Source organism: Rhinichthys klamathensis, unplaced genomic scaffold (assembly GCF_029890125.1).
Source record: "Rhinichthys klamathensis goyatoka isolate OS25496 unplaced genomic scaffold, OSU_Roscu_1.1 h1tg000009l_1, whole genome shotgun sequence".
NCBI lineage: Eukaryota > Metazoa > Chordata > Actinopteri > Cypriniformes > Leuciscidae > Rhinichthys > Rhinichthys klamathensis.
Genome location: NW_026606562.1, coordinates 3,783,569 through 3,807,692, shown reverse-complemented (window position 1 = coordinate 3,807,692; position 24,124 = coordinate 3,783,569). Strand labels below are relative to the sequence as shown.

General features: G+C 41.4%; 1 protein-coding gene across 13 annotated transcripts in view; it reads left to right on the top strand.

Annotated features, from left to right (window-relative positions):
- Positions 1 to 24,124, top strand: part of dock3 (dedicator of cytokinesis 3) — a 229,095-nt gene that overhangs the window by 99,435 nt on the left and 105,536 nt on the right. For 12 of the 13 annotated variants that reach the window (XR_008807959.1, XM_056260587.1, XM_056260585.1 and 9 more), the window contains one exon: positions 4,470 to 4,566. Coding sequence is in view for 11 of the 13 variants with exons in the window: in XM_056260587.1 (XP_056116562.1) it covers positions 4,470 to 4,566 (97 nt within the window). In the remaining 2 variants the exon portion in view is untranslated. Of the gene's footprint in view, positions 1 to 4,469; positions 4,567 to 22,165; positions 22,471 to 24,124 lie in introns of those variants that run through there. The other variant, XM_056260592.1, reaches the window with a different exon arrangement.

Below are 24,124 nucleotides of genomic sequence, written 5' to 3'. Positions count from 1 at the left end.
TGGTCTGGACTGCAGTAGACCCACTGGGGGTTGGGTGTTGGAAAAGGAAGTTCACTCCCTGCTGGTAAAGGAGGCCATAGAACATTTTCATCTGCCAGATAGGGAGTCTGGGTTCTACAGCCGGTGCTTCATAGTGGCAAAGAAGGATGGAGGGTTGCGTCCAAAATTAGATCTAAGACATTTTAACCGGACTCTGAGGAGATTCAGGTTCAAGATGCTCACTATTTCTATTATTGTTACCCAAACGAGATCCGAGGATTGGTTTGTCACGATAGATCTAAAATATGCATTCTTTCACTTCTCCATCCTTCCATCTCACAGGAAGTTCCTGAGGTTCGCTTTCGGGGGTGAAGCGTACCAATATAGGGTTCTTCCATTCGGCCTAGCACTCTCGCCTTGCACTTTCACCAAGTGCATGGATGCAGCCCTGGCCCCGCTGAGGCTTCAGGGTATCCGTGTGCTAAACTACATTGACGACTGGCTTATTTTGGCTCAGTCTCTGGAACTGGCAGTTCGGCATCGAGATGTCGTCCCAGGCCACATTCAAGCTTGGGGTTGAGACTCAACACGAGAAAGAGCGTGTTGACACCCGCTCAGTGGATTACGTTCCTGGGGGTGGGGTGGGACTCGACTACGATGCGGGCACGAATGTCTCCTGCACGTATCGAGTCCATCCTGGCCATGGTGACCAGGATAAAGCTAGGCTGCGCCATCACTGTAAAACAGTTTCAGAGACTGTTGGGGCTCATAGCAGCTGCGTCCAACGTGATACCTTTTGGCCTGCTGCACATAAGGGCCCTACAGTGTTGGTTGAAGACCAAGGGGTTTTCCCCGAGGGGAAATCCGTTCTGTAGGGTCTGGGTTACGCGCAGATGCCTCGGTTCCCTGTCCATATGGAAGAAACCTTGGTTCCTGTCCCAAGGCCCAGTGCGGGGAGCGCCATGTCGCCGCAAAACCGTTTCGACAGACGCATCCCTCAATGGCTGGGGTGTGGTCATGGGCCATCCACCACGTTTCGAGAGGTCTGTAGCATGACCGGCACCATTTTTGGCATATAAATAGCCTGGAAATGCTGGCGGTCTTCAGGGCTCTGAGTAGCTTCCTCCCAAACATCGGGGGTCACCACGTTCTGATACGGTCAGACAATGTGTAGGTGGTCTCCTACTTGATTCATCGGGGGGTCTGAGATCGCACCCTCTATCCAGATTGGCGCATCAGATCCTCCTGTGGTCCCTGGGGAAACTGTTATCTCTCAGAGCAATGCACGTCCCAGGATACCAGAATCAGAGAGCTGACATCCTGTCGAGGCAGGGGCTGAGGCCCGGGAAATGGAGACTTCGCACCGAGGTGGTGAAGTCGATATGCGAGAGGTTCGGCCCAGTGGAAGTGGATTTGTTCGCCTCTCGAAGGACGACCCGCTGTCCACTGTGGTTTTCTCTCACCCATCCAGCCATTGGATGCCATGGTACAGACATGGCCGAGGCTATGCCAGTACACTTTTCCCCCAATCGCTCTGCTCCTGGGAGTTCTGGAGAGGGTCCATCGAGACGGGATCAGCCTACTTCTAGTAGCCTTGTACTGGCTGGCTCGAGTATGGTTTTCAGACATCATAGCACTCCTGGCAGGCCAGCCTTGGCAGATCCCTCTGAGGAGGGACCTGCTTCAGCAGGCCGGGGGCTTAATATTCACCCTCGAGCAGACCTGTGGAAACTTTGAGCCTGGCCCCTGAGGGGACTCAGTACCCTGTCGGCTGGAGTGGTTGAGACCATACTCGGTTCCAGAGTTCCTTCCACAAGGAGATACTACGGCCTAAAGTGGAATGTGTTTCCACTTGGTGTAGAGAGCGTGAGGTGGACCCAGTTAACTGCCCGGTTGGCTTCAGTGCTGGAGTTCCTCCAAGATTGCTTCTCGGGGCTCGGAGGATGAGACCTGTGGCTCGTACCAGAGTCCAAATGGGACCTGGCAGTGGTTCTCGAAGGGCTGGTCAAGGCCCTCTTCGAACCTCTGGAGTTGGCTGAGGCCAAGAACCTTTCCCTCAAGGTAGGCCATTACTTCTCTGAGGAGAGTAGGAGATCTTCAGGTGCTCTCTATATCTCACAGGTTTAAGGCTATCTTGCATCCCAGGCCGGGCTATGTGCCTAAAGTGCCATCCAATGTGGCAAGGCCTATGGTTCTGCAGACTTTCATTCTCCACCTCACGTGACGGCGGATGAAGAAAGACTATATTTTCTCTGCCCTGTCTGAGCCCTTCTTCATGGCGAAAGTCAGACCAGTTGCTAGTGTGTTTCGGGTCGCCCAAGAAGGGGCTTCCCGTATCCAAACAGACCATCATTAACTGTATGGTTCAGGCTATCTCTATGGCCTATCAGGTGCACAGCTTGCCTTCACCTTTGGCCGTGAGGGCTCATTCAACCAGAGGCATGGCGTCCTCTAGAGCAGGGGTTCCCAAACTTTTCCATTCCAGGACCCACGTAGACAAGAATAATCTATCTCAAGACACACCAAACTAATTTTAAAGCATGAATGTGGGGTGGGAGGCGTTAGTTCTCTTTAGAGCAGTTTTTTTCCTTGTCATAGTATGACATATAAGTTTAATTGCAATACAAACTTATAGTACATTATCAAAAAGTTTGAGAAGTAAAATAGTAGCCTAATGGCTGTTGAAATAATGTGAAGAATACTGAGTAGTTTTTGTCTGCTGGCTCAACTGATTTACCCAAACATGGCAAAACAAATTTAAAGAAGCTTAATCTTAACCAAAGGTTTGATATGACTAAAAATCTGAATATAAAAAAAATAATAGACTAATAGTTTTATTTGACAGTATGCCCAGGACCTAGAATTTACTAATAAATACGAATCTTTTATGCTGCGAGTGTTGTTAAACTCATTGCGTTGTTTAGCGCAGAAAACGCTTTCGTGCTCGTGTGTATACATTTTAAATACTTTTTACATATATATTTTCCTTATGCGTTGCTATATCAAAATGCATGCGAGGGAACACAAAACAACGCACTCTTACGACGACCATATCTCTGAAAGACAACAGCGCTGTGTTGAACAGACGACAGATTAATGCGTTTCCCAAAAGCATCGTATGCCTAAGTAGATCGTAGAACCATTACCACCAACGGTCTCTAAAATCAACTTAGCTCACGATGCTTCTGGGAAACACAGCCCAGACCTGAATCAGCCTTTCGTGACATTTGAATTATCCGGCGTAATGCGATCTCATGCAGAATGCAGTGCAGTGATTGGAGTAAACGAGTTTCTTCTCGTTAATAATGCGCACCAAACTGCTTAATGAACCGAAGCTGCTCTGAGACGGTGAAAATTGTTATCACAACAAGTCGCACGCGCGCGCTTCATGAAACACAATACTGACATATTTATCTAACTTTAAATCGCTCTAAGCAATATAGCGATTTCTAGTTAACGTTGGTTCATCGTGCAACCTGTTTGTATGTGTCACTCATAAAACGTAAATTCAGCTGCAGCCAATATAGTGATTGCGCGACCCACCTCTTCCCAATCTGCGACCCACAAATGGATCCAAGAATTGTGCGATGGAGCAGGATGGGCTACCCCTCATACTTTTATCAGATTCTATATTCTGGACCTTCCTTCTATGCCAGGCACTCTAGTGCTCTCGTCCTAAGTGTGCCTGTGCGCAGCTTCACACTGGGACAGGCAGGGCTTGTTGTGGCATAGTGGCTTCTCGTTCCCCAAAGTGTCGTCATCGATGCAGTTCGAGTTTCCTCAAGAAGGGAACGAGACACTGCGTCCCTCCGCCACGCCTCCCCCTGCCTGGGAGCGACTTGCTTCATCGCAAAGGCTAACTCTGATGTGTGCCAGCGTCCCTTTGTAGCTTCCGTGTATGCCGTCACATGTTACGTCATGACGCAATGCCAATCAGGATTGCGCTGGGGGCATTTCCCAAAGTGTCGTCATCGACGCAGTGTCTCATTCCCTTCTCAGGGAACAGGGGTTACAGCCGTAACCCGAGACTTTTTAATTGTAAAATAAAACATAAACAAACAAATATTATTTGTTTATTTTCTTCATTAGTTTTATGTGTAAAATAAAACATAAATAAATAGTATTTAAACACAAATAAAGTGTTATTTATAGCTATTTTTATAATTTTTTATTTAAATATTGTAACCATTCATTACTACTAACTTTTTTTACACACTAACCGCTGGTCAATGTTTGTGTTTTCTCCATTGGTTTACTGTAAAAAAAAAAAAAAATTAAATATTAAACATAAAATTATTTAAAGCATAAAGTTGTACCAAACAAGATACAGTACCTTCAATGACCTGTAGATGGCAACATCACTTTTGTTACTAAATAGCAGCAGAAAAAGTTAGGAGCCATGCAAAATGTAACGAGTAATTCCATTACTCATCACAAACGTATTGAGTAAATATTGTTAACCTCTGGTGAATGCCTCTGTTTGTGTGCAGGCAGTATGAGACCGTGGTCCCCCTGGAGGACCCCATCATTACAGAGGTCACCTCTACACTGCAGGAGTGGTCTGTCCTGTGGAAACAGCTGTATGTGGTAAGTCCCGAACCATCACTAAAACACACATTACTGGAGACATGGATTGCAGTATTTGCAATGCTGCAACTGCTCCGTGTAGTTTGAGTGTGTTTTATACAATATTGTGATTGCGGTGTTTGAGAAATGTTTTATAGTCTGTTTTTCCTTCCAAAAAGCAAAAAGAGAAGCTTTTGTGAATGTTGTTATCTTGGATTAATTGATGAATATCAAAGAGCACTTTTAAGTGCCCTAAGCAATGATTTGAGAAATTCTCAGGCAGGAGAGGCTTTGAATGCGCTGCTCTCCTCACACACACACACACACACACACACACACACACACACACACACACACACACACACACACACACACACACACACACACACACACACACACACACACACACACACACACACACACACAGAGAGAGACTATGAGATCTGACAGAGCCCTTTATGTAAGCCTGTACTGAGGATTACCAAGCATTAGTGTACAACATGACAATGGGACTCTCTCTCTCTCTCTCTCTCTCTCTGTTTTTGGGATGTTAGACATGACGTAACCACAGAGATTTTAACAGCGTTGATTCGTGTCATTCGCCATTGCTTACTGCCATTTTGACTACATCTACTGCTCAGCACAAAAAGGATGACACATCATTTTTGCACACATGTCCATAATAATTATTATTCTTGTTGTTGGTTAGTTTTTGCTGTTTACCAGCACCCATCACAGCAGAGAAAATAGCTTGTTTTTGCATTTAACTCTGACGCCTATTTTTAAACCGCAACATGGTTCCTCAAACACCTTTTTGTACTCAATCATTTCACCAATTGGAAGACATGAAAGCTTGTAATGCGTCTTCCAGGATTCTGACAGCCTCGTAATGCGGCTCAGAAAATAAACACTCATTTGGTGGCCAGCTGAATCAAGGATGACTAATTCACACTGATTTGGATTGCGTAACGAGGCTGTGGTTCAGCAGATACGCTCAGATTCATGTTTAGAAACGTGCAGGACAACACGCAGACAGTCACGTGATAACAGTTGTTGTAATGGCTTGTAACAGCAACTGTCTCAATTAAGATCTCAGTGTAGCATGGGACTCCGACCAACGCCAGCACTCTTATCAGAAGCCAACGCAGGCCATAAATGTGTTTGACTAATTAATCAACAGTGTTTTCTGCATTTGCTGTTTGCGGTTTGGCTGTTTCTGGTCTGGCAGATTCATGTCGTCATCTTCATATGTGATTATGATGTTATTAGCAGTATGTTAATATTAGCTGTTAGTTTTGGCTGGATTTTAACTGACAATCAATTAATCTATCTATCTATCTATCTATCTATCTATCTATCTATCTATCTATCTATCTATCTATCTATCTATCTATCTATCTATCTATCTATCTATCTATCTATCTATCTATCTATCTATCTATCTATCTATCTATCTATCTATCTATCTATCTATCTATCTATTTCAGGTCTTAGATTTCTCAGTTGTGTTCAGTATTTGTGAAACTGATGGAGCATGCTGCGTTTGCCTTTATATTGACTGACAGGTTTCCCTATGGGCAACCGCTTTTAAAACGCACCCTTGGCATACGGACACAAATCTGTGGGATTGGGATGAGGTTCCTTGCTGGATAGTACAGAGTGACAGTGAAGTTTCGTGTAAATCCTCAAAGCGTCGGTTTCCTCTCAAGCCTGTCACAGAACATACCGTACGAGTGACCTGAGCCAAATATGTGCATATTTTATGTGTTTTTAAGGCTTAGTCATGCATATATTTGAGGCTTCGAGCTAAAATGACCAACTGCGATTATAAGTATACCAACTTTTATGACATTACTATCCTCAGATTATGGGAAAGTGCTTCAGTTTCTCAGAAGTTTCATGAAATGGGCTGTACTGTACATCGCTCATTCAAATATCTAAACTTTCCAGAAATATTTGGTAAGCTACATTCAAATCTATCTCTCTGTTATATATAACACACAGTAGTCTTTGTATTTAATTCATTATTCACTACTAATATGAGTCTGATTTAAGAATTATTTTGTCGACAAGAATCGAACATCGCTGCTTTTCTCATAAACTCTGAAAGATCATTTCGAGATGGTTCTCCAATGCATCATGCTTTAAAGCGCTGTTCTCTCGCAGTCGCCTAAGCGTTCGGTCAGCCTGTCATCTTTACGGTAAATGATCTTTACTCATGCAGAAGGATGCAGCTGTCAGTGTGGTTCTACTTCCATGTGTCATTAACCCAACTGTTCTGGCAGATCATCCCACCGCAAAGAAAAAGGAGAAAATCAGAAATGAGGAATCTCATTTGTTTCTCATAGAGAGCAGTGAGATTAACTCTTTAGGCGCCAAGGTTTTTTTTGAAAAAATGCTGGATTTTGACATCAAAATTTCAAAAGCTTGTGGCTTGAAAGGGCTAAAAGATAGAGATCTACTGTAAATTAGAAAAATGTTGGGGATGACTGAAAGTTTATGTGGGGTGTAAATATACTCATCTAATTTGCATATTATGACGTCATCAGGGGGGCGGCCCTCTTGAATTTCATAATATTCAGGAAATAGTAGATATTGAACTGATGTTTGAACTTATTTGCATGTTTTTTTTATTTTTTTATCCTCATTCCAAATGATGAGAAAAGAGGAAACCAACAATAACAGGAGAAAGTACTAAATTATTACTATACTATATAGTAGTAAAACGCATGTGAACAGTAGCCTACTTTTTGATCAGTTCAACAGTAATATTCAGGAAATAGTAGATATTGAATTGATGTTGGAATTTATTTACATGCTTTTTTTTCTTATCCTCATTCCAAATGATCGGAAAAGAGGAAACGGCCACGTCTACCTCGGCCACTCCCACCTCGAGCCGCTCTGAATGGATCCAAAGATCTATCGCTACTTCCAGCCCTATTTCTTCTACCCCTGCTGCCTTTACCCCTAGCAACAGCTCTCCTATGTACACTAAGACCACGTCCACACATGCCACCCCCATCCCCGTTGGGCAAATGGTCTAAATTATCTGTTTGTGCTTCGTGAACACTCGCGCAATGCACTGCAAAGATGTACCGGGAGAAGCGCGTGCGGCACCATTGCGCGTCAAAGATGTACCGGGAGAAGCGCGTGCGGCACCATTGCGCGTCAAAGATGTACCGGGAGAAGCGCGCGCAGCACCATTGCGCGTCAAAGATGTACCGGGAGAAGCGCGCGCAGCACCATTGCGCGTCAAAGATGTACCGGGAGAAGCGCGCGCAGCACCATTGCGCGTCAAAGATGTACCAGGAGAAGCGCGCGCGGCACCATTGCGTGGCAAAGTTGTACCGGGAGAGGCGCGGGCGGCACCACTGCGCGGCAAAGATGTACCGGGAGAAGCGCGATCATTAGACGGCCGATCGTCATTTACAAAAGGCAAATATTCCCCTTCGGAGTCAAAATCGGCGAATAACATTTGCAACACATCCTCACGGTACAAGTTTTTATTAGCCATTTGACAATTTTCTCTCACAATTTACTCAGACGCTCTGAACTGAACTGCTTCCGCATCAATGACACGATCGCTCACTTGCTCGTCTGTTTCCTCCAACACTTTGAATAGGAACATGACGTAAATTTGATCTTAAATTGAAGTATTGCATGTCTGCCATCTAGTGGTAGGGAATACAAATTAGATTTTACACCATATTAGGATCTACAGCCTGTTTTAGTAAGTATGACGTCTTGTCGCAATTTTGCGACTTTGGCGCTTAAAGGGTTAAACAGAGCACAATTTGATCATTTTCATGTTAAAAGCTAGCCTGGATGCCAGCCCGAACCCCGCCCATAACATTTTTTGGTCGGGAAGTTCGGTCTGGACTCGCTCCATTGAGGAGTAATTATGATCAGTCAAAAAATGTTCGGGCCAATCAAATTGCCAGGGCGGGCTTTATACGATGATGGACAGATGATCTGCAGTTACGTAATCATCACGTTATCAAAGAGCGCTTGGGTTGAACTGGTTTCCCTCAAAGTTGACTGCAGCTGCAGAATTGAGGTGTAGAGATTCTGCTATCGCGTCTGTCGTAAAATAAATCGACAGCACATTCATTTTAAAAGACGAACAGAGAACTGCAATCAAGGCATTTGTCGATTGGAAAGATATTTTTGCCGTCCTTCCTACTAGGGGTGGGGGAAAAAATCGATTCTTAGATGCATCGCGATGCGGACGTGGACGATTCTGAATCGATTCACAATTGTCAAAAATCGATTTTCAAAAAAAAAAAAACATTTTTTAGATATATATTTATAATAACGTAATATTGACGGAACGCGAAAGACGGAACTCTGAAGCGCGGAAGTGCAGTGGCCGGACCGTCTGTGGCGTGCACATAACAGACGCGGACGCGATGGCTGAGCGCCAAATCCAAACACCCTCCTCGTTAAAAGCTGACGTGTGGAAATATTTTGGCTTCTGAAGTTGAAGGGGGAAAGGAGCTGGACAAGAGCCACACTAGTTGTAAGCTTTGTAGAGTAAAACTAAAATATTTCGGAAACAAGACACATGAAGCCAAATGACACGTTTCCAGCCAGAGGAGGAAAAACACTCGGCTGTAACGTTACCGGTCGTTGTTATATTATTAATTTACTACAAATATGCTGCTGCTAGTTCAGACACACATGTATTTTCCTGTTGGTTCTTTGCAATGTTAATAAAATATATTGTACGTTAATTCTTTATGGGTCATTACTTTGTACTTTTAAAGCAAAGTATTTATAGTCACACACACACAAAAAAAAGATTCTGATAATCGATTTAGCATCGAATCGCAGCCCTCTGAATCGTAATCGAATCGAATCGTGAGGTGCCTAGAGATTCCCACCCCTACTTCCTACAGGATTCGGCAAAAGTGTAACTTATCAGCTGGCTCCGATGGTCGCTAAGAAGATGGGACGCAATGAAAACCCTGTGGTCGTTGTGGTTTCTCCTTTGGTCGCACTCATAGAGGGCCAAGTAAAAGAAGCAACACTCATTATTTTACTTCTTCCAGCGTGCGTGTAGTTGAGTTCTGTAGTTGACAACTGTGCTATGCAAAGTAGTTGACTTACTGCGTTGCTCTGATTGGTTGTAGGTCTATCCAATTGAGTGCAGAGTTTTTTTTTTCCTGGTTCGGTTAAGACACGCCTCATAATCAAAGCCCTATGAAGCAGTATCAGACTCACATTCTGACTAGAATATGAATATGACGAAGTCGGGCTAGTTAAAAGCCCCTTAATATCACATTTCTTCTGGACTTCCAAAAGAAAACTGAAAATATTCTGCTGGTGAGGATGGGACAATATTTTTTTTTTGCTGTCTGTCTGAACAAATCCCAAAATCAAATGTTTTTTTGTTGTTGTGACTTTTATATATTCCATAAAATGCATGTTTTTGATGCACCCATGCACATGTAACATGCCGCTTTAATGCTTCAGCTGGGCTTCTTTCACACAGTTATTTTGTTAATGTCAAAACCCGTTTGGTGCAGCCCCCATTTGCGAGATCGCCTGCAGGGTGAACCAACAAAGATGTAGCAGCACATGTGTGAAAGCTTTTTTCATTTTCGTTCCATCAGTGTGATGAAACCTCATGTCACGCTGTCACTTCATCCTGGTTAACTGTCACTCATGCCCACCCCCGCACCAAGCCCCACCCCCCCCCCCCCCCACGGTCCACACGCTAGAAAACCTTTTCATCCTCTCACCTTCCGTCTAGACCTGGTCCATTTCAGAACGGCCATGTTTCATTTGAACTGGGTTTTCAGTGGTTAGTTAGCATGTGGTATTGTTGCTGTTCGCAAAGAAAGACAGCTGTAGAATAGTCATGTTTGTTGTGCACTATTTGATTTTGGGCTTTGTTTAGACAGACAGCAAAAAAACATTTTTATTTTGGTTTAGTTTAGACTTGCCTTGTTTTGGTTTTTTAGTTTTGTCTTTTGTTTTGGTTTGTTTTGCCTTGTTTTGGTCTTTGTTTTGTTTTTTCTTGTTTTTTGATGTAGTTTTGTCATTGTTTTTTCTTGCCTTGTTTTTTTTAGTTTAGTTTAGTTTTTTTTTTTTTTTTTTTTTGTGTCTTGCCTTGATTTTGTTTTTGTTCTGTCCTTTTTGTTTTGTCTTGTTTTTCCTTGTTTTGTTTTTACGTTTGCCTTTTTGTTTTGTCTTTGTTTTGGTCCAGTTTTTGTTTTGTCTCTGTCTTTGGTTTTGTATGGCTTTGTTTGGTTTGGTTTTTGTTTTGTCTTTTTTGTGTTTTTTATTTTGTCCATGATTCATTTGTACAGGATTTGTTTCAGTGGTTAGCATGTTTTCTCGCCAATGTTTGCAAAGAAAGTCAGCTGTAGAATAGTCAACATGAAATCAAAATGGATCCTATTTAGTTTCTTATTGCACTTTCTGTGTCTTATTGTACACGATTCATCAAAATTAATATGTTAATTGTCTCTGAACAACCCCTGACACTTAGGCCATGTGGGCTATTGATTAATGTTAACTAGTAGCCAAATATCTTTTGAGCTATACTAGCTAACAGCATTTTTCGCCTTTCAATATCCTGTTTTGCAACATTATTGAAGTGAAATGTTTCAAGCTACAAGTCAAGTTCAAGTATTTAGCTACTTTGCTAGTTGCTAACGAAAATAAACAAACTATTGATGGGCAATAACTAAGGGGGCAATATTTTGCTACAGACAAAACAATTAATCTGTTTGAACCAATATTTAGATCATTTAATTAGCATTTATTTATGGCTTAATATTGATAGCCACAAAAAAATATTTTTGACTTTATAAAATATAGCAGAAATCTGGGATTCGGTAAGACACTTACAGTTGAAGAGAATAGGACATTATTTCTTCCTAAATTGTAAGAGTCATCTTAGATTAGTACTGACACCTAGTGGTGTGGATGTAGCTTTATTCAAAAATGTTTGTAGTAAGCATAGCATGGTTGTTTTATTAGTGGTTTACTAATAGCTTTAGTAGTCTCTCAATCTCCAGTTGTTTTTTTTCCAACACTTTTCTTAATACATTAGCCGATGTTGAACGGTACACACATTGAATGTGACTTGCACAGATGCTGAGGGGTCACGACCCCGGGAAGGTGAAATGTGTGGTGACACAGCCTGAGGCGAGGTTGCGGTGTGTTCTGCAGGGATTCACACATTGACTCGTTCTGCATCATGTTTCCAGCAAAGACAGGTGAACTGTGGGGGTCAGAGTGTCTCTGAATGTGACGGTGTGTTAAAGACAACTCACACCGTATTTCCATCATCAAGAACTTTCTTGAGGAGGTCAGCTGTCAACTGTATGCCCACTTTCTGCATTAATTTACAGAAGTATTAAGTAAGAATAATCGTTTTATTTGATACAAATCTGAATAAAATAAAATAAATCAGGTAATTGTACAAGTCAAACCCCCATGGTGCAAAACAAGGCCCATGGCATACATCACAGGTTTAAAACAGCATGTCTCCAAAAATCAATGTCTCCTGGTACACTTTCCCCCTAGAAAACCATCCTCTTCCACTTCTAAAGGCCTGTTCACACCGGGACGAATTTCGCGCGCGTTATTCGCCGACGTTTAACGCCTCGTGACTAAACAAAGGGCGCCTATGTGAGTGTGCACACCGACGCGAAAAACGCCGCGCGTAAAAGCGTCATTTTTAAAAAAACGCCTCGGGTTCGTTTTTTTGGTTTGACGCGCCGCGTCAAAAACTATCCGACCAATGAGATTGGCGCTTTTGCTCACGTGTCTGGAGCTTCTGAAGTTACAGTAAAACACAACTTGGGGGCGCTCAAACACAAAACGGTCTTGCCGAGCACACATCCGTAACGGCGAAGAAGATATACGCCAAGTAGCGTCTGCACACCATAGATATCCATAATAAAGGCTAGATGTCTCGTCCGCGCTGCTGGCCAATGGCCTTTATTATGGATATCTATGGTCTACACTGCCGGGAAGAAATAAGACGAGGAAGATGCAAGGCAAGATGAATGTAGAGCCGCCGGTCTCGTTGGTGTCGGAACATAAAGAACTATATGACAAACGCGACAGCGACTACAAAATAGGACTATTTCTGTTTTACATTAAGCGCCATTTAATGTCAGGAAATGAATTTGCACGTTCACTCGGCTCAACGTCAGCGAAAATCGCTTGGGTGTGAACACAAAAAACGCGTTGAAAAACGCTGACGAATAACGCGCACCGATATTCGTCCCGGTGTGTACGAGCCTTAACACCGTGATTGGCTACAATTTACATGGTAAAAGCCGCAAATTTAATCCACAAAAATCAAGTGATTTATTATTATAAATATATTTTAAATAAGTAATATATTATCTTTATTCCATGTCCCAGGGAATTTGGCTTAATCTTGACATAATTTGACCAATGCCAATTAGCTACCCATTGATAATTACGACATTGTGTCACTGTTGGAAATACGATCATTCCGTCATGACAAAGTGTTGAGGAAGGCAGATGCTAAATAGACAAATAGACAACATCAAAAATATATTACCCTGGGTATCTTGAAGAAACACTACTGATCTTATTAGCTTTTGTGTTAGATGGCTGTAGGCCTGATTGTGGTTTCTGATTGGTTGTCATTTTATTTGACGTTCCTGTTGGCAGCAAAATGTTTCTAAATGTCAAGACACTCATTTGTGCAGTGCTTCTTTGGATGTGACACTTTTGTCACTTTGAATAATCATAGAAACGGCACTGACGCATGTTTAAACAACATCTGTACTTGTGGCCTAAATATCTAACAAATAGAGTGGTGCAGGGATGACGTCAAAACCGGAAGACTAATTCGCCACTGGTTCCCTCGAGATTTATCTATTGGGTTTTATAATGGCGTTTTTCAATGTAATAGTAAAAAAAAAGTCTGTGGTAGACATTTTTATTGTGTATTTTTCTTTTTTTCCGACTGGCTACACCATGCGTTGTGGCCGTGTATAGGCGCAGGTCCACCATCTTATCTGGATACAGCGAACTACGGTAAACCTCAGGATACACAGAGAGACTATGGATGACCTAATTTATGCAGCCGAACAATCAATTTACATTATTTGAATTATAGAAATTCCTAATGTGTTATGTGTGTGCCAGGTTAAAGAGATGTGTTTTTAGTCTAGATTTAAACTGACAGAGTGTGTCTGCTTCTCGAACAATGTTAGGAAGACTGTTCCAGTTTTGGTACTAAATAGGAAAAGGATCTACTGCCAGCAGTCGATTTTAATATTCTAGGTATTATAAACTGGCCAGAATTTTGAGATCGCAAAAGACGTGAAGGACTATAATGCGTTAAGAGCTCGCTCAAGTACTGGCGAGCTAAACCATTTAGTGCTTTGTAAGTAACTAAAATTCAACAACTAAAATTGTATTTTGTAATTCCCTTGCATTGTACGAAAAAGAGCAGCATTAACATTCTGCTGAATATCTACTTTTATAAAGTTAAACAGGTTTGAAACAACATGAAGATTTAAACTATTTAAATGATTCATTGGTTTTTACTTTAGAGAATGATCAAAACATTAAATTCTCATGTATTAGTGTAAAGTCCTTGGTGAGCAAATACTGATATTATATTCCTGTGACTCTGCAGATCGTTGGTCATTACTGGCCTCTTTCCGTACGAACGCCTCTGTCTGCCTGAAAGCAGGAATCATAGTGTCAGTGAACTGTGTGGGCTGGCGCATAGTGTCTGACTAGCCTGCCAAATTGCTGTTACTAAGGCAACCCCCCTCTCCAATGGCAGTCGCCGCAGAGGTGAGGGGGCGATCCGTGCGTGTGCTCGGCTCTCGGACCTCTGTCCAGATCAGCCTGTGAAATATCTTTTTACCTCAGATCTTAGGTAACTCAGCAGAGCTGAAATAATGCGGCGTCAGTGTACCAGAGCCTCGTGAACGGACTGTCCTGTTCCAAAGCACTGGAGCGTTCTGAAAAGCACACAACACTGGAAAACAGACACTTATCTTAGAAGCTAAATGATGATAAACAAGGTTTTTCTTATGGTTTTGAAATCATTTATAATGTTCAATGTCCTAGACATACTCTGTTTTGACCTTAAACAGCAGGCTAAACGTTTATCCCTTGAATAAAATAGATACGAAATAAAGACTGCAGTGAGTCAAACCATCGACTCATTCAACCTGTTGCCAAAGTTAAATATGATCAGAACTGGTTTTCTTTAGTTTATTGAATTATATTTAAATATAATTTTTAAAAACATATATATATAAAAAAACACGTAATTTATAACTCATTAATTTAAGTATTTACTTAATGCATAATTTCATTTTGAGTCATTTGTTTTTAACAAATCAGTTGAGTAAAGTATTTGCTCATAAAGAAAGAGTCACTTGTTTCATTCGAATCAGAATGATTCAGATATTATTTGTTTGGCGATTTAATAATTTAATGAGTTTCCTCTTTTTATTAACAGTTTAATAATTTTAATTATTTGTTTAAATATTTGATTGTTTATGCAATGATTTAATTTTGAGTAATGTTTTTTTGAACAGAAATTGTGAATAAGTAATTAAATGATTTCCTTATAAGGAGTCACTTGATTCATTTCTGAATAAATTAGTGTTCAGTGAATGATTCAATGATTCTCTCAAAGAGAGTCATTTGTTTAATTGCTGGATAAATTGTTAAATACATAAATTAATAAAAACAATGGAAATGTTATTTGTATGTTTTATATAAAAGCATTATACCACCCCTTTAACAATTGAATTATTATGTATCGATTTGTTTAAATACTGAAATATGTATTTAATTATCTAATTTTCAATCATTTGTCCACCCACAGTATTCAAACATGTCCCAATTTTTGGTAACATTTTTACTCCTGAAATGTTTATCTATCTGTATATGGGTGCTATTTTGTTACCTTTTTTGTAGAATTTTCCATTGGTTATAAGCTTGTTTAATTCTAAAGGTCACAGAGCGTCTACGGTCATGAAATACAAAATAATGTTTAATTTTGTGCAAGAAAGCTTGAATGACATTACAAGTAAGCTTCAGGGAAAACCGACACTATAGTGTAGAATATGATATGAATATGAATAAACATTATTACATAGGAACTGAACAGAAATGCAAGCTCACTCTTAATATCCCTCAGCTCTCTGCCTGTTCAAAATAGGAACAGAAATTTAAAAAAAATCAATGCCACAAAACTCTTCAGCAATGTCAAGTTTCTCCTTTTTAGCTACATCTCTTCTACTCCTCCTCACCCTCCCTCTTTCCCTCCGTCTGTCTCGCTTTCTCTTATTTTCACGCCCACCATAGTTCCCACTTTATCTAAGTAAGCAAATTTCACAAATGGCCGCAGCGGGGCGTCTCGATCGCAAAAAGACAAACCGGAATTTTCCAGAGCCACGAGGACCCAGAGAACTCTTGCCGCACAGCTTGTACTCAAAATGAGGCATGCTGCCTTCCCAAGGCAATCCTACTCCACTTCCTGTGTATTTTTAACATTTAGCACTATTGTTAACTGGGCTTAATGATAACGCTTCAGCCTGTTTGTCGTCTCCTTTAACACTGCGCTGTCACAAATCAACCAATCAGATCGTGCCATTGTTAAAGACTCAAAAAAGACAATCGGTTTGAATAAGTCTAATGTCTCATTCACTGACTGAATACATGCACACTTATGATAACAACATGTCACAAGGGTACTCTTAATAATTAACATGTTGCATTCTTTCATGGCAATTTCTTTCAGGTTTAATTAATGTATAAAGCATAACACTTTTCTGGTAATAAGTGCTACGTGTTTGCTAATGCAGATAGTTTTGTTGTGGAGCGTCAGAAATTCTCCTGCATTGCAATGCAGTTCTTTGAAAGGTTGCTAAGCAACTAGTTGTGCCGTTGTGTTATCAATCACTGATGAGCGAAACGAGAGAACAGGAGACGCCCGGAGATGACCTGACGGATAGCCTGAGTGCATTTGTTGAGGGGGGGGGGGGGAACTTTTGCAAGAACTAAGGAAGTGAAATAAGAGGGAATTTTTACACTTGATCACCAGACGATACTCAGTATTTGATTTTGAACTGAGCCTCCCACAAGAATAAAAAAAATGAAAGCTGACTTATTATGCATCAATGGCTGCAAGAGGATTCAAAAATCAGATTGATCAGATTGTCTGTAGGCATCTCAAATCGCGAGTTATTTCCATTCATAGTATTACGTGTATCTGCATGTATGAATGATTCATGTTTTTGTTATCAGGAAGAGTTTTCACACTTAAAATTCAGCTCAAAACAGTATTTTGTGGCCCCAAAAGATGATTATTATTATTTTTATTTTTTTTATGACTCATTCAAATCTTAAAGTTTGGATTTATGTATTCAAACTCATTCAAGTTGCAATACGTTGTGATCCAATTCATCCAAAAACACTGATTTATTAAATAATGACGTCAGCGCAAAAAGGGTCTATATGACAAGTCAAAAATAGACAGAGTGCCTAAAATGTAATTATTGACATTATACAAATTGATTAAAACTTATATTTTAGTAGTATCAATAACGAGGATAGTAGGATCAGTAGTAGTAGTAGTAGTAGTATCAATAACGAGGACCATATTGTTTATATTTTTATACATAATTGTTAATATAATATATATATTTTTATCATTATCATTTATGATTAGTTTTAATACATATTATTTATCCATAAAAACTTGTATATTATATAACAATTTATCTTGTAATAAATATTATAGTCATTTCTTGTTTATTGAACTGTTGTATAAAATCAAGATAACATTTACAATCAGGCTGTTGGTCAGAATATCAGTATCGGTGTGAATTACTAGTGTTGTCGTATCGACGACCGAATCACAACCATGCTGATCTTTTGCTCATGATATATTGCCTAATTAGCGAAAATCAACCTCACAGTACTCAAATCAATCAAGCAAATGCTTACATCAAAAAGACATGTAAAGTATATGTGTGTAAAGATCTCCAATATTGTATCAGGGACAGTGTGATGATGGCTGCACAAGTGTGACGGCGGGATGTAAGGTGTGTAATACAGTGTTAACCGAGCGAGTCTCTGGGCTCGGGATGATGATTCACACCGAGTGACTCATTCGGCTGGAACATTCCGGTGAATTCTGGCATAAAGGAGCAGCGTGTCCAACAGGTTTACAACAAGCAGATCTGGGATCGACTGCACTTATATTTAGAGTCACAGTGACAAAAGGTAGGATGGAGGAGGGCTGTATTTTTAGCTTTATTTTTGTCGGTCGCGTCTCAATACATGAGCGAAGATATGTGTTGCTCGTTCAAAATGATCAACTGATCTTTGAGCTTTTCCATCAGAGATTCTGGTATTATGTTCGAGTGTGTCAACTCCTACCCACAATCCCCTGGATTATCTGGCCCTTTTGTGTAGTGAAATTGCAGATATCACTTTTTTAGTGAGCTTGGCATATCCAGTCACAGCAGAAAGAGTCCCGTTTTAAAGTTTTGTGAGTGTCTCACGCTGTAAACTTGGTAAAAAGACCCACAGATATGGACAAACAAGAAAAAAGACCTCATTGTCTACTGCTTCAACCCATTTTTTCTCTATCAAAGGATAGCTCTCTCACCGTCTACCCATAATGCATTGCGGTTCATTCCGCCCCCACCCATCGCATTATTATCCAGGACCATTTGCAGCATATTTGTTGGAGCCGTTTCAGTCCAACCATTACATATCATATTTTGAAACACAATGTTCCCAGTTGAAGCTGAATCTTGCTCTCGGATTTTCTCCAAAGAAATCACTTTTAAAATGAGCAAAGATTCTAAACAGCAAGTGTATCATTTGGTTGTAGTGGCACTAAACATAAGTGCAGTTTGCTTGTTTTTGTCAATCAACCTATGTTGTGAGTTTAGGGCAGGACTTCCTGTTTGTTCAACCAATGGCTGATGGGGAGAGTGTTTGAAATTGTTTTTTAAACTGCTATTTTTGCAGTTCTGCTTGTTGTTGCAGAAATGACACACCTTTAAGGAAATATTCTTCCTGCTTCCTGTCAGATAAAGCTCTGAAGGTGAATTTACGAAGACATTTGGTTGTTGTTTTTTCTGTGGCATTAAGAGTTTGATGACATTTTTGTCCTTTTGCCACACCACTTTAGGATGGACTCACCTTTAGTCACTTTTCCCAACTCAACCTCACCCGTACTTCTTTTCCCAAGTTCCCCAACACTATCTACAACACAAAAAGTTGCTTTGTTGCAAGTGGAAATTCACTTCCACAATATGGATTCGTTTCAGCATCAGTGCCACAGACTGACTGGTTCTTCGTAACAATATGGCCGCACAGATGCCTCGCTCAGCTAGTGTGGCTTCTTGCGGATCTCTTGCTGTTTTCAAGGACTCGCACAATTTGTAATGCCCATCCATGAGTGAGAATATCAGCCTCACTATCTGACAAAGCCTTCCTGGAATCCATATTTGAAACAATCTGATAGCTGCACCTGGATTGAATAGCCCGAGATTGTGGGCTTTAGAGCAGCAACATGTGCCTAATCACAGTATGATTGTAGGTGGTGCATGGTAGTTGTCAGCTTGCCAAGAAACCACATTTACCACTCATCTCTGTAAAATTAGAGTGGTCATGAAAAATGTTTGAGCCTATCAAATCAGTGGTGTTTGCTTAGGAAACGTATTTAGAGATGTTAGAACATGAATGATACCTCAAGTCATTAAAATGACTGGATTTGGATTTTTTAATAATTTTAATAATGAAATGATTTTTTATTTTTTTTTATTAATAATTATAAAGCTAAGATACCGTCCTTTGGACATACATTATCAGTATTGGTCCATATCTTGCTCAATTTTGAATATTTATGTTTATTATAAATGCTCCCCTATTTTTACATTTAGACTACCGTTATCATCATCTAATAGTGTGTGCATACCAAAAGCAAATTTAATTATTTGTGCGAGTAGATTACATACAAAGTCAATGCAAAGACGTGAATAGACGTGAATTGGGCGACGAGGTTGCTTGGGCCTGGGCGTGAATTCACATGACACGTTGTCACGCAAGCCAATCAGTGAACAGTTTATTGACTAGTCCGTGCACTGGGAACACGTCATCCTCAAGTAACGCTGGAAGCAGTTCCTGGAGAAGACGGTAAAATTCACAGAGTTTTGTGCGCCTCTGGGTGGTGCTGTAAACCCAGAAACCTCAGCGTTTGGGACTTCCTCAACAGGTACAGAGCAGCAATAGTAGTTATATCCAACATGGTTGATGACGGAAAAAATGGCAGAAAGAAATGTTGTTGTGAATGTGCGTGAAGACACTCCTAATCGTGCGAGTGACGCGGAAAACAAGAAACATTCCGCGAGTAATCTAGAGCGAGTTACGCGATGAGAATATTCGCTTCACTTTTGGTGTGCACAAACCATGGGCCCTATCATGCACCTGGAGCAATGCGGCGCCAGGCAAGTGTTTTTTGCTAGTTTCAGCCCGACGCAGTTCGCAGATCATGTTCTCGTCCTGCACCACGTTATTTAAATAGCAAATATATTTGCGCCTATTTGTGCGCCCATGAAAACGAGGTGTGTTCAGGCGCACTGAAATTCAGGGCAACTGTTGTAGACTGCGACTGAATGGGGATCACGCCAGGGAGCCAATCGTCTTCGAGTACTATTGAACAAGCCAATGGAATTGGCGTGCGTGATTTACATCACACACTCCGCCCCCGCGGCGCGGGTATAAATACGGAAGTGGATGCACGCACTAGTTGCTTTTTCGCTGAAGAGTCGAGCGTAACTCGGAGTCAGTGGTGGTCCAGCAGTAGTGGCAAGGGGACTACGCCCTCCGTACCCTCCTTCAGGGAATGGTGGGTTGCATACGCAACCAGGACGTTCCCTTTCAGTCGAGAACGTCAGACGTAGTCGACGTCGACTGAATGGGGATCAACCATTGAAAACGCCACTAAAGCTGCCACCTTCCAGTGCCTAGACAAAAGCCTCCTGATCCCCCCTCAATTTAAGGTGGGGAAGGGACAGGACTTAGGCCAGGGAAGTCACTGCTGTTCCTACAGGCCCACTGGGAAAGCGTTCCCTGTACATGGAATTAACATGTGGAGAATACACATATGAACTGGGCGGAGACCAGGCAGTACAACATATGGAATGTCACGGGAGTGGCTCCAGCCTATGACAGGGGGGAGACTCAACCGGACAGTGACATGGGCTCACCGCAGGGAGCTGTACCGTGGAAGAATACACATATTGGATCACCGTAGGGATCGCAACATATGGACCCAGCCTAACATAGGTTCCACAATGCTTATGAGTGGTAGGCCTAACACCGGGCGTTCCGCCACGTCCGATGTCAGAGGAACTCAACAGGGTTCGGTTAATGGCACACGTATCCAGTCCATAGGAGGGGAATGGCGCAGCAAGCTGACACTTCGAACCGGGCTCACGGTGAACTGGCTTCATGAGAAGGGAGCCCACGGGAAGCAGCGGTTCGACTATAGGTGTCGCCCAGCCCCCAACTCTAAAAATATCTGTCAGCGAAGCACTCTCTGTCAAAGCCTAGGCGGGCAAAATTCCATTGGCTCATTCAATAGCACTCGAAGACGATTGGCTCCCTGGCGTGATCCCCATTCAGTCGACGTCGACTACGTCTGACGCTCTCGACTGAAAGGGAACCTGGTCTAAAGTCAATGGTGCAATATTTTTTTGTTATTTAAAGAGATCTTTAGTAATATGCGCCTATCCCATAGATGGTCTGCTTGCGCGCTTTAACCTCGCGCACGAGCAGATCCGTTTCCTCGCTAGAGAAGCGTTCAGTTTTTCTGCTTGCAAATTCCGCCATGTAAATAGCGAATCCGCCACGGCTCGAGCACAACTGGCTTTTAAAGGGAATGGGAGATGAGACTCTCATTGGTTTATTGCACGTTACGCCCACAACACACCCATTACTCATTAAAAGAATAGGGACAACCCTTTTAGACCATGCTCCGGCCACGCCGACCATTTTTCCCGTCGTTAAACTAGCAAAAGTGGATTCGGACAAGCTCTAAGTCCACTAGCGCCGTGCGCTTTAGACCATGCGCTTAGATCAGGGATGGGCAACTTCGGTCCTGGAGGGCCACTGTCCTACAGAGTTTAGCTCCAACCCTGAAAAAAAATCACCTGCCTGTATCTTTCTAGTGATCCTGAAGACCTTGATTAGCTTGTTCAGGTGTGTTTGATTAGGGTTGAAGCTAAACTCTGTAGGACAGTGGCCCTCCAGGACCGAAGTTGCCCATCCCTGGCTTAGATTGTTAAAATAGGGCCCCATGACTTTCACTAAAAGTTAATCTTTAAAGATTACTGATACTGATCCAGTGGGAAGGCCAGCGCTCCTCTATGTATTCGATCTCATCCCTGTCAGTGTGTTTTGGGAGTCACGGCTCTGGAAATCATACTGGCAGCGGTTTCCTCCAATGGCAAGCATCCCTGGCAATGCCTCTGCGTTTCTTCGGAGATGGCGAGGGAGGGAGGAAGGGAGTGTGTGTGCGTGTGGGCTGCCGAGAGCTTCACACAGCGCGAGTTAGGTAACTCCAATACAATGAGGGAAAGAAAGGCAACTTCAGGAAGAGGGAACGCAATCACATACGCTGTCCAAAATAGATTTGCGATAAATTAGAGTGCGCGAGAGAGAGAGACAGTTTCTACATGTATACTGCCCGAGAAAGCATGCGCTTCTGTTTGACGTGGGTGGCAGCGTGTGTCTGATTGCGCATGTGATAGAGAGAGAGAGGGAGAAACCAGTTGCAGAGAAAGAGGGATCGAGGTATTTGACAGCCTAAGATTTCCTCATGTTTAGAGCGGCTGCACTGGAGCATTTTGAGAAGAGACTTGTCGGTCTGTAGCGGTAAGTAATTTGAGACCATATAGTGCTTTGATGCGCTTTGCAAGGTATGGTGGACTTGTTTGACAGAGTAGATATTGTGCTTATTAGTGTCAGTTGCATTCAGGCCCGGGGTTATGACCTTAAAGCATGATGCTTTCTGAGGGTTGCTGTGGTACATGAAGCGTTCGTCTTTTGTTTGGTGTCACGATATCTTTAATCTAATTTTTTCATCAAGTTTAATTGCACTTTTGTATGGAAAATAAAGCATTTCGCAAAGTGAATGCACAGTATCCACTTATATTCAAGTCTTTTGTGCTTGTTTTGTAATATGTGGGAAAGTGGTCATGTTGTTTTTTTCTGTTTAAAGGAATATTCACCCACAAATGACAACTGTCATCGTTTACTTACCTATGTTGTTCTTAACTCGTTTGGAACAAATTTAGTTGCTCTATATAATGGATATTAAATGGAGCATTTCGCAAGACAGTATTCGCTAATCTTGATATCTTTTACGCTTGTTTCATGATGCTTTGTTTAGTGGTTACAGTATGTTGGGTTTTTTCTGTTTAAAGGAACAGTTCACCCACCAATGACAATGCTGTCATGGTTTACTCGTCCTCATGTCGTTCTAAACTAGTTTTCTTCAAATTTAGTTGCTTTTCTGTACAAATAAAGATAGTATTTGCTCATTTTGAAGTCAATTGCGCTTCTTTCGTAAAATATTTTGAAGCTGTCATGGGTGTTTATTTGCTGTTTGCTGACACGTGATCATTCTGTCATTATTTGTTTTACGCGTGACTAATTATTTTGAACAGCACAAAGGATAATTTTTATCCTGGCCGTTATTTTCCATATAGTCAATGTGGACTGGGACTGACTGTCAAGTCTAAAAATCAGACAAAAGTTTAGTCTGATTCATGAACAAATGACTCGCTTCACTTAATGCAAGGTTTCCCAAACTGGGGTTCGTGAAGGAACTGCAATCACTGATTTAATTGAATAAAATGTAAATGAATAATTCAAAAAGATGAGTTAACTGTTTGAAATAGTCTGATGAATCCTTTACTGAACTGAATCAATTAGCTGAATCTAGTGTGTACTGAATCACATCTGACTTACTAAACTGCCAGTTCAGTTAGATAAACACGAGGATGAGTTTTTTTGGGTGGACTGCCCCTTTAAGAGCTTTTTACATGTATTCATTTAGCCAAAGCTTTTATCCAAAGTGACTTGCGGTTGCACTGGTTAGCAGCTCCTTCTCCTCATGTTTCCAAGAAACTGTTAAGCAAAAGATAGAGTATCACTTTAAAGTGTGTTTATGGCTACTGGAGGTGGGAAGATGTTTCACCTTCTTCAGGTTCCTGGACTGGATCTTTAGACACATTGGGACATCTGATTCATGGTGCATTCATTTCATTTCAGTATACTTAGAATTGTTCCCAGAAGTCCCCGCTTGACATTTCACGATTTGTTTTATCATAGAAATGCGTTTTATTGCTTCTGTCTAATTATATATTGTGTCAAATGCTGTTGTACATTATAGCTTATCAGTATGGTTGATAGTATTAATTAATAATTAATATTAAATATTGCTGTCAGATCGATTAATCGCAATTAATCACATCTAACATAAAAGTTTGTATATATAACATATATAATGTGTGAGTGTGTGTGT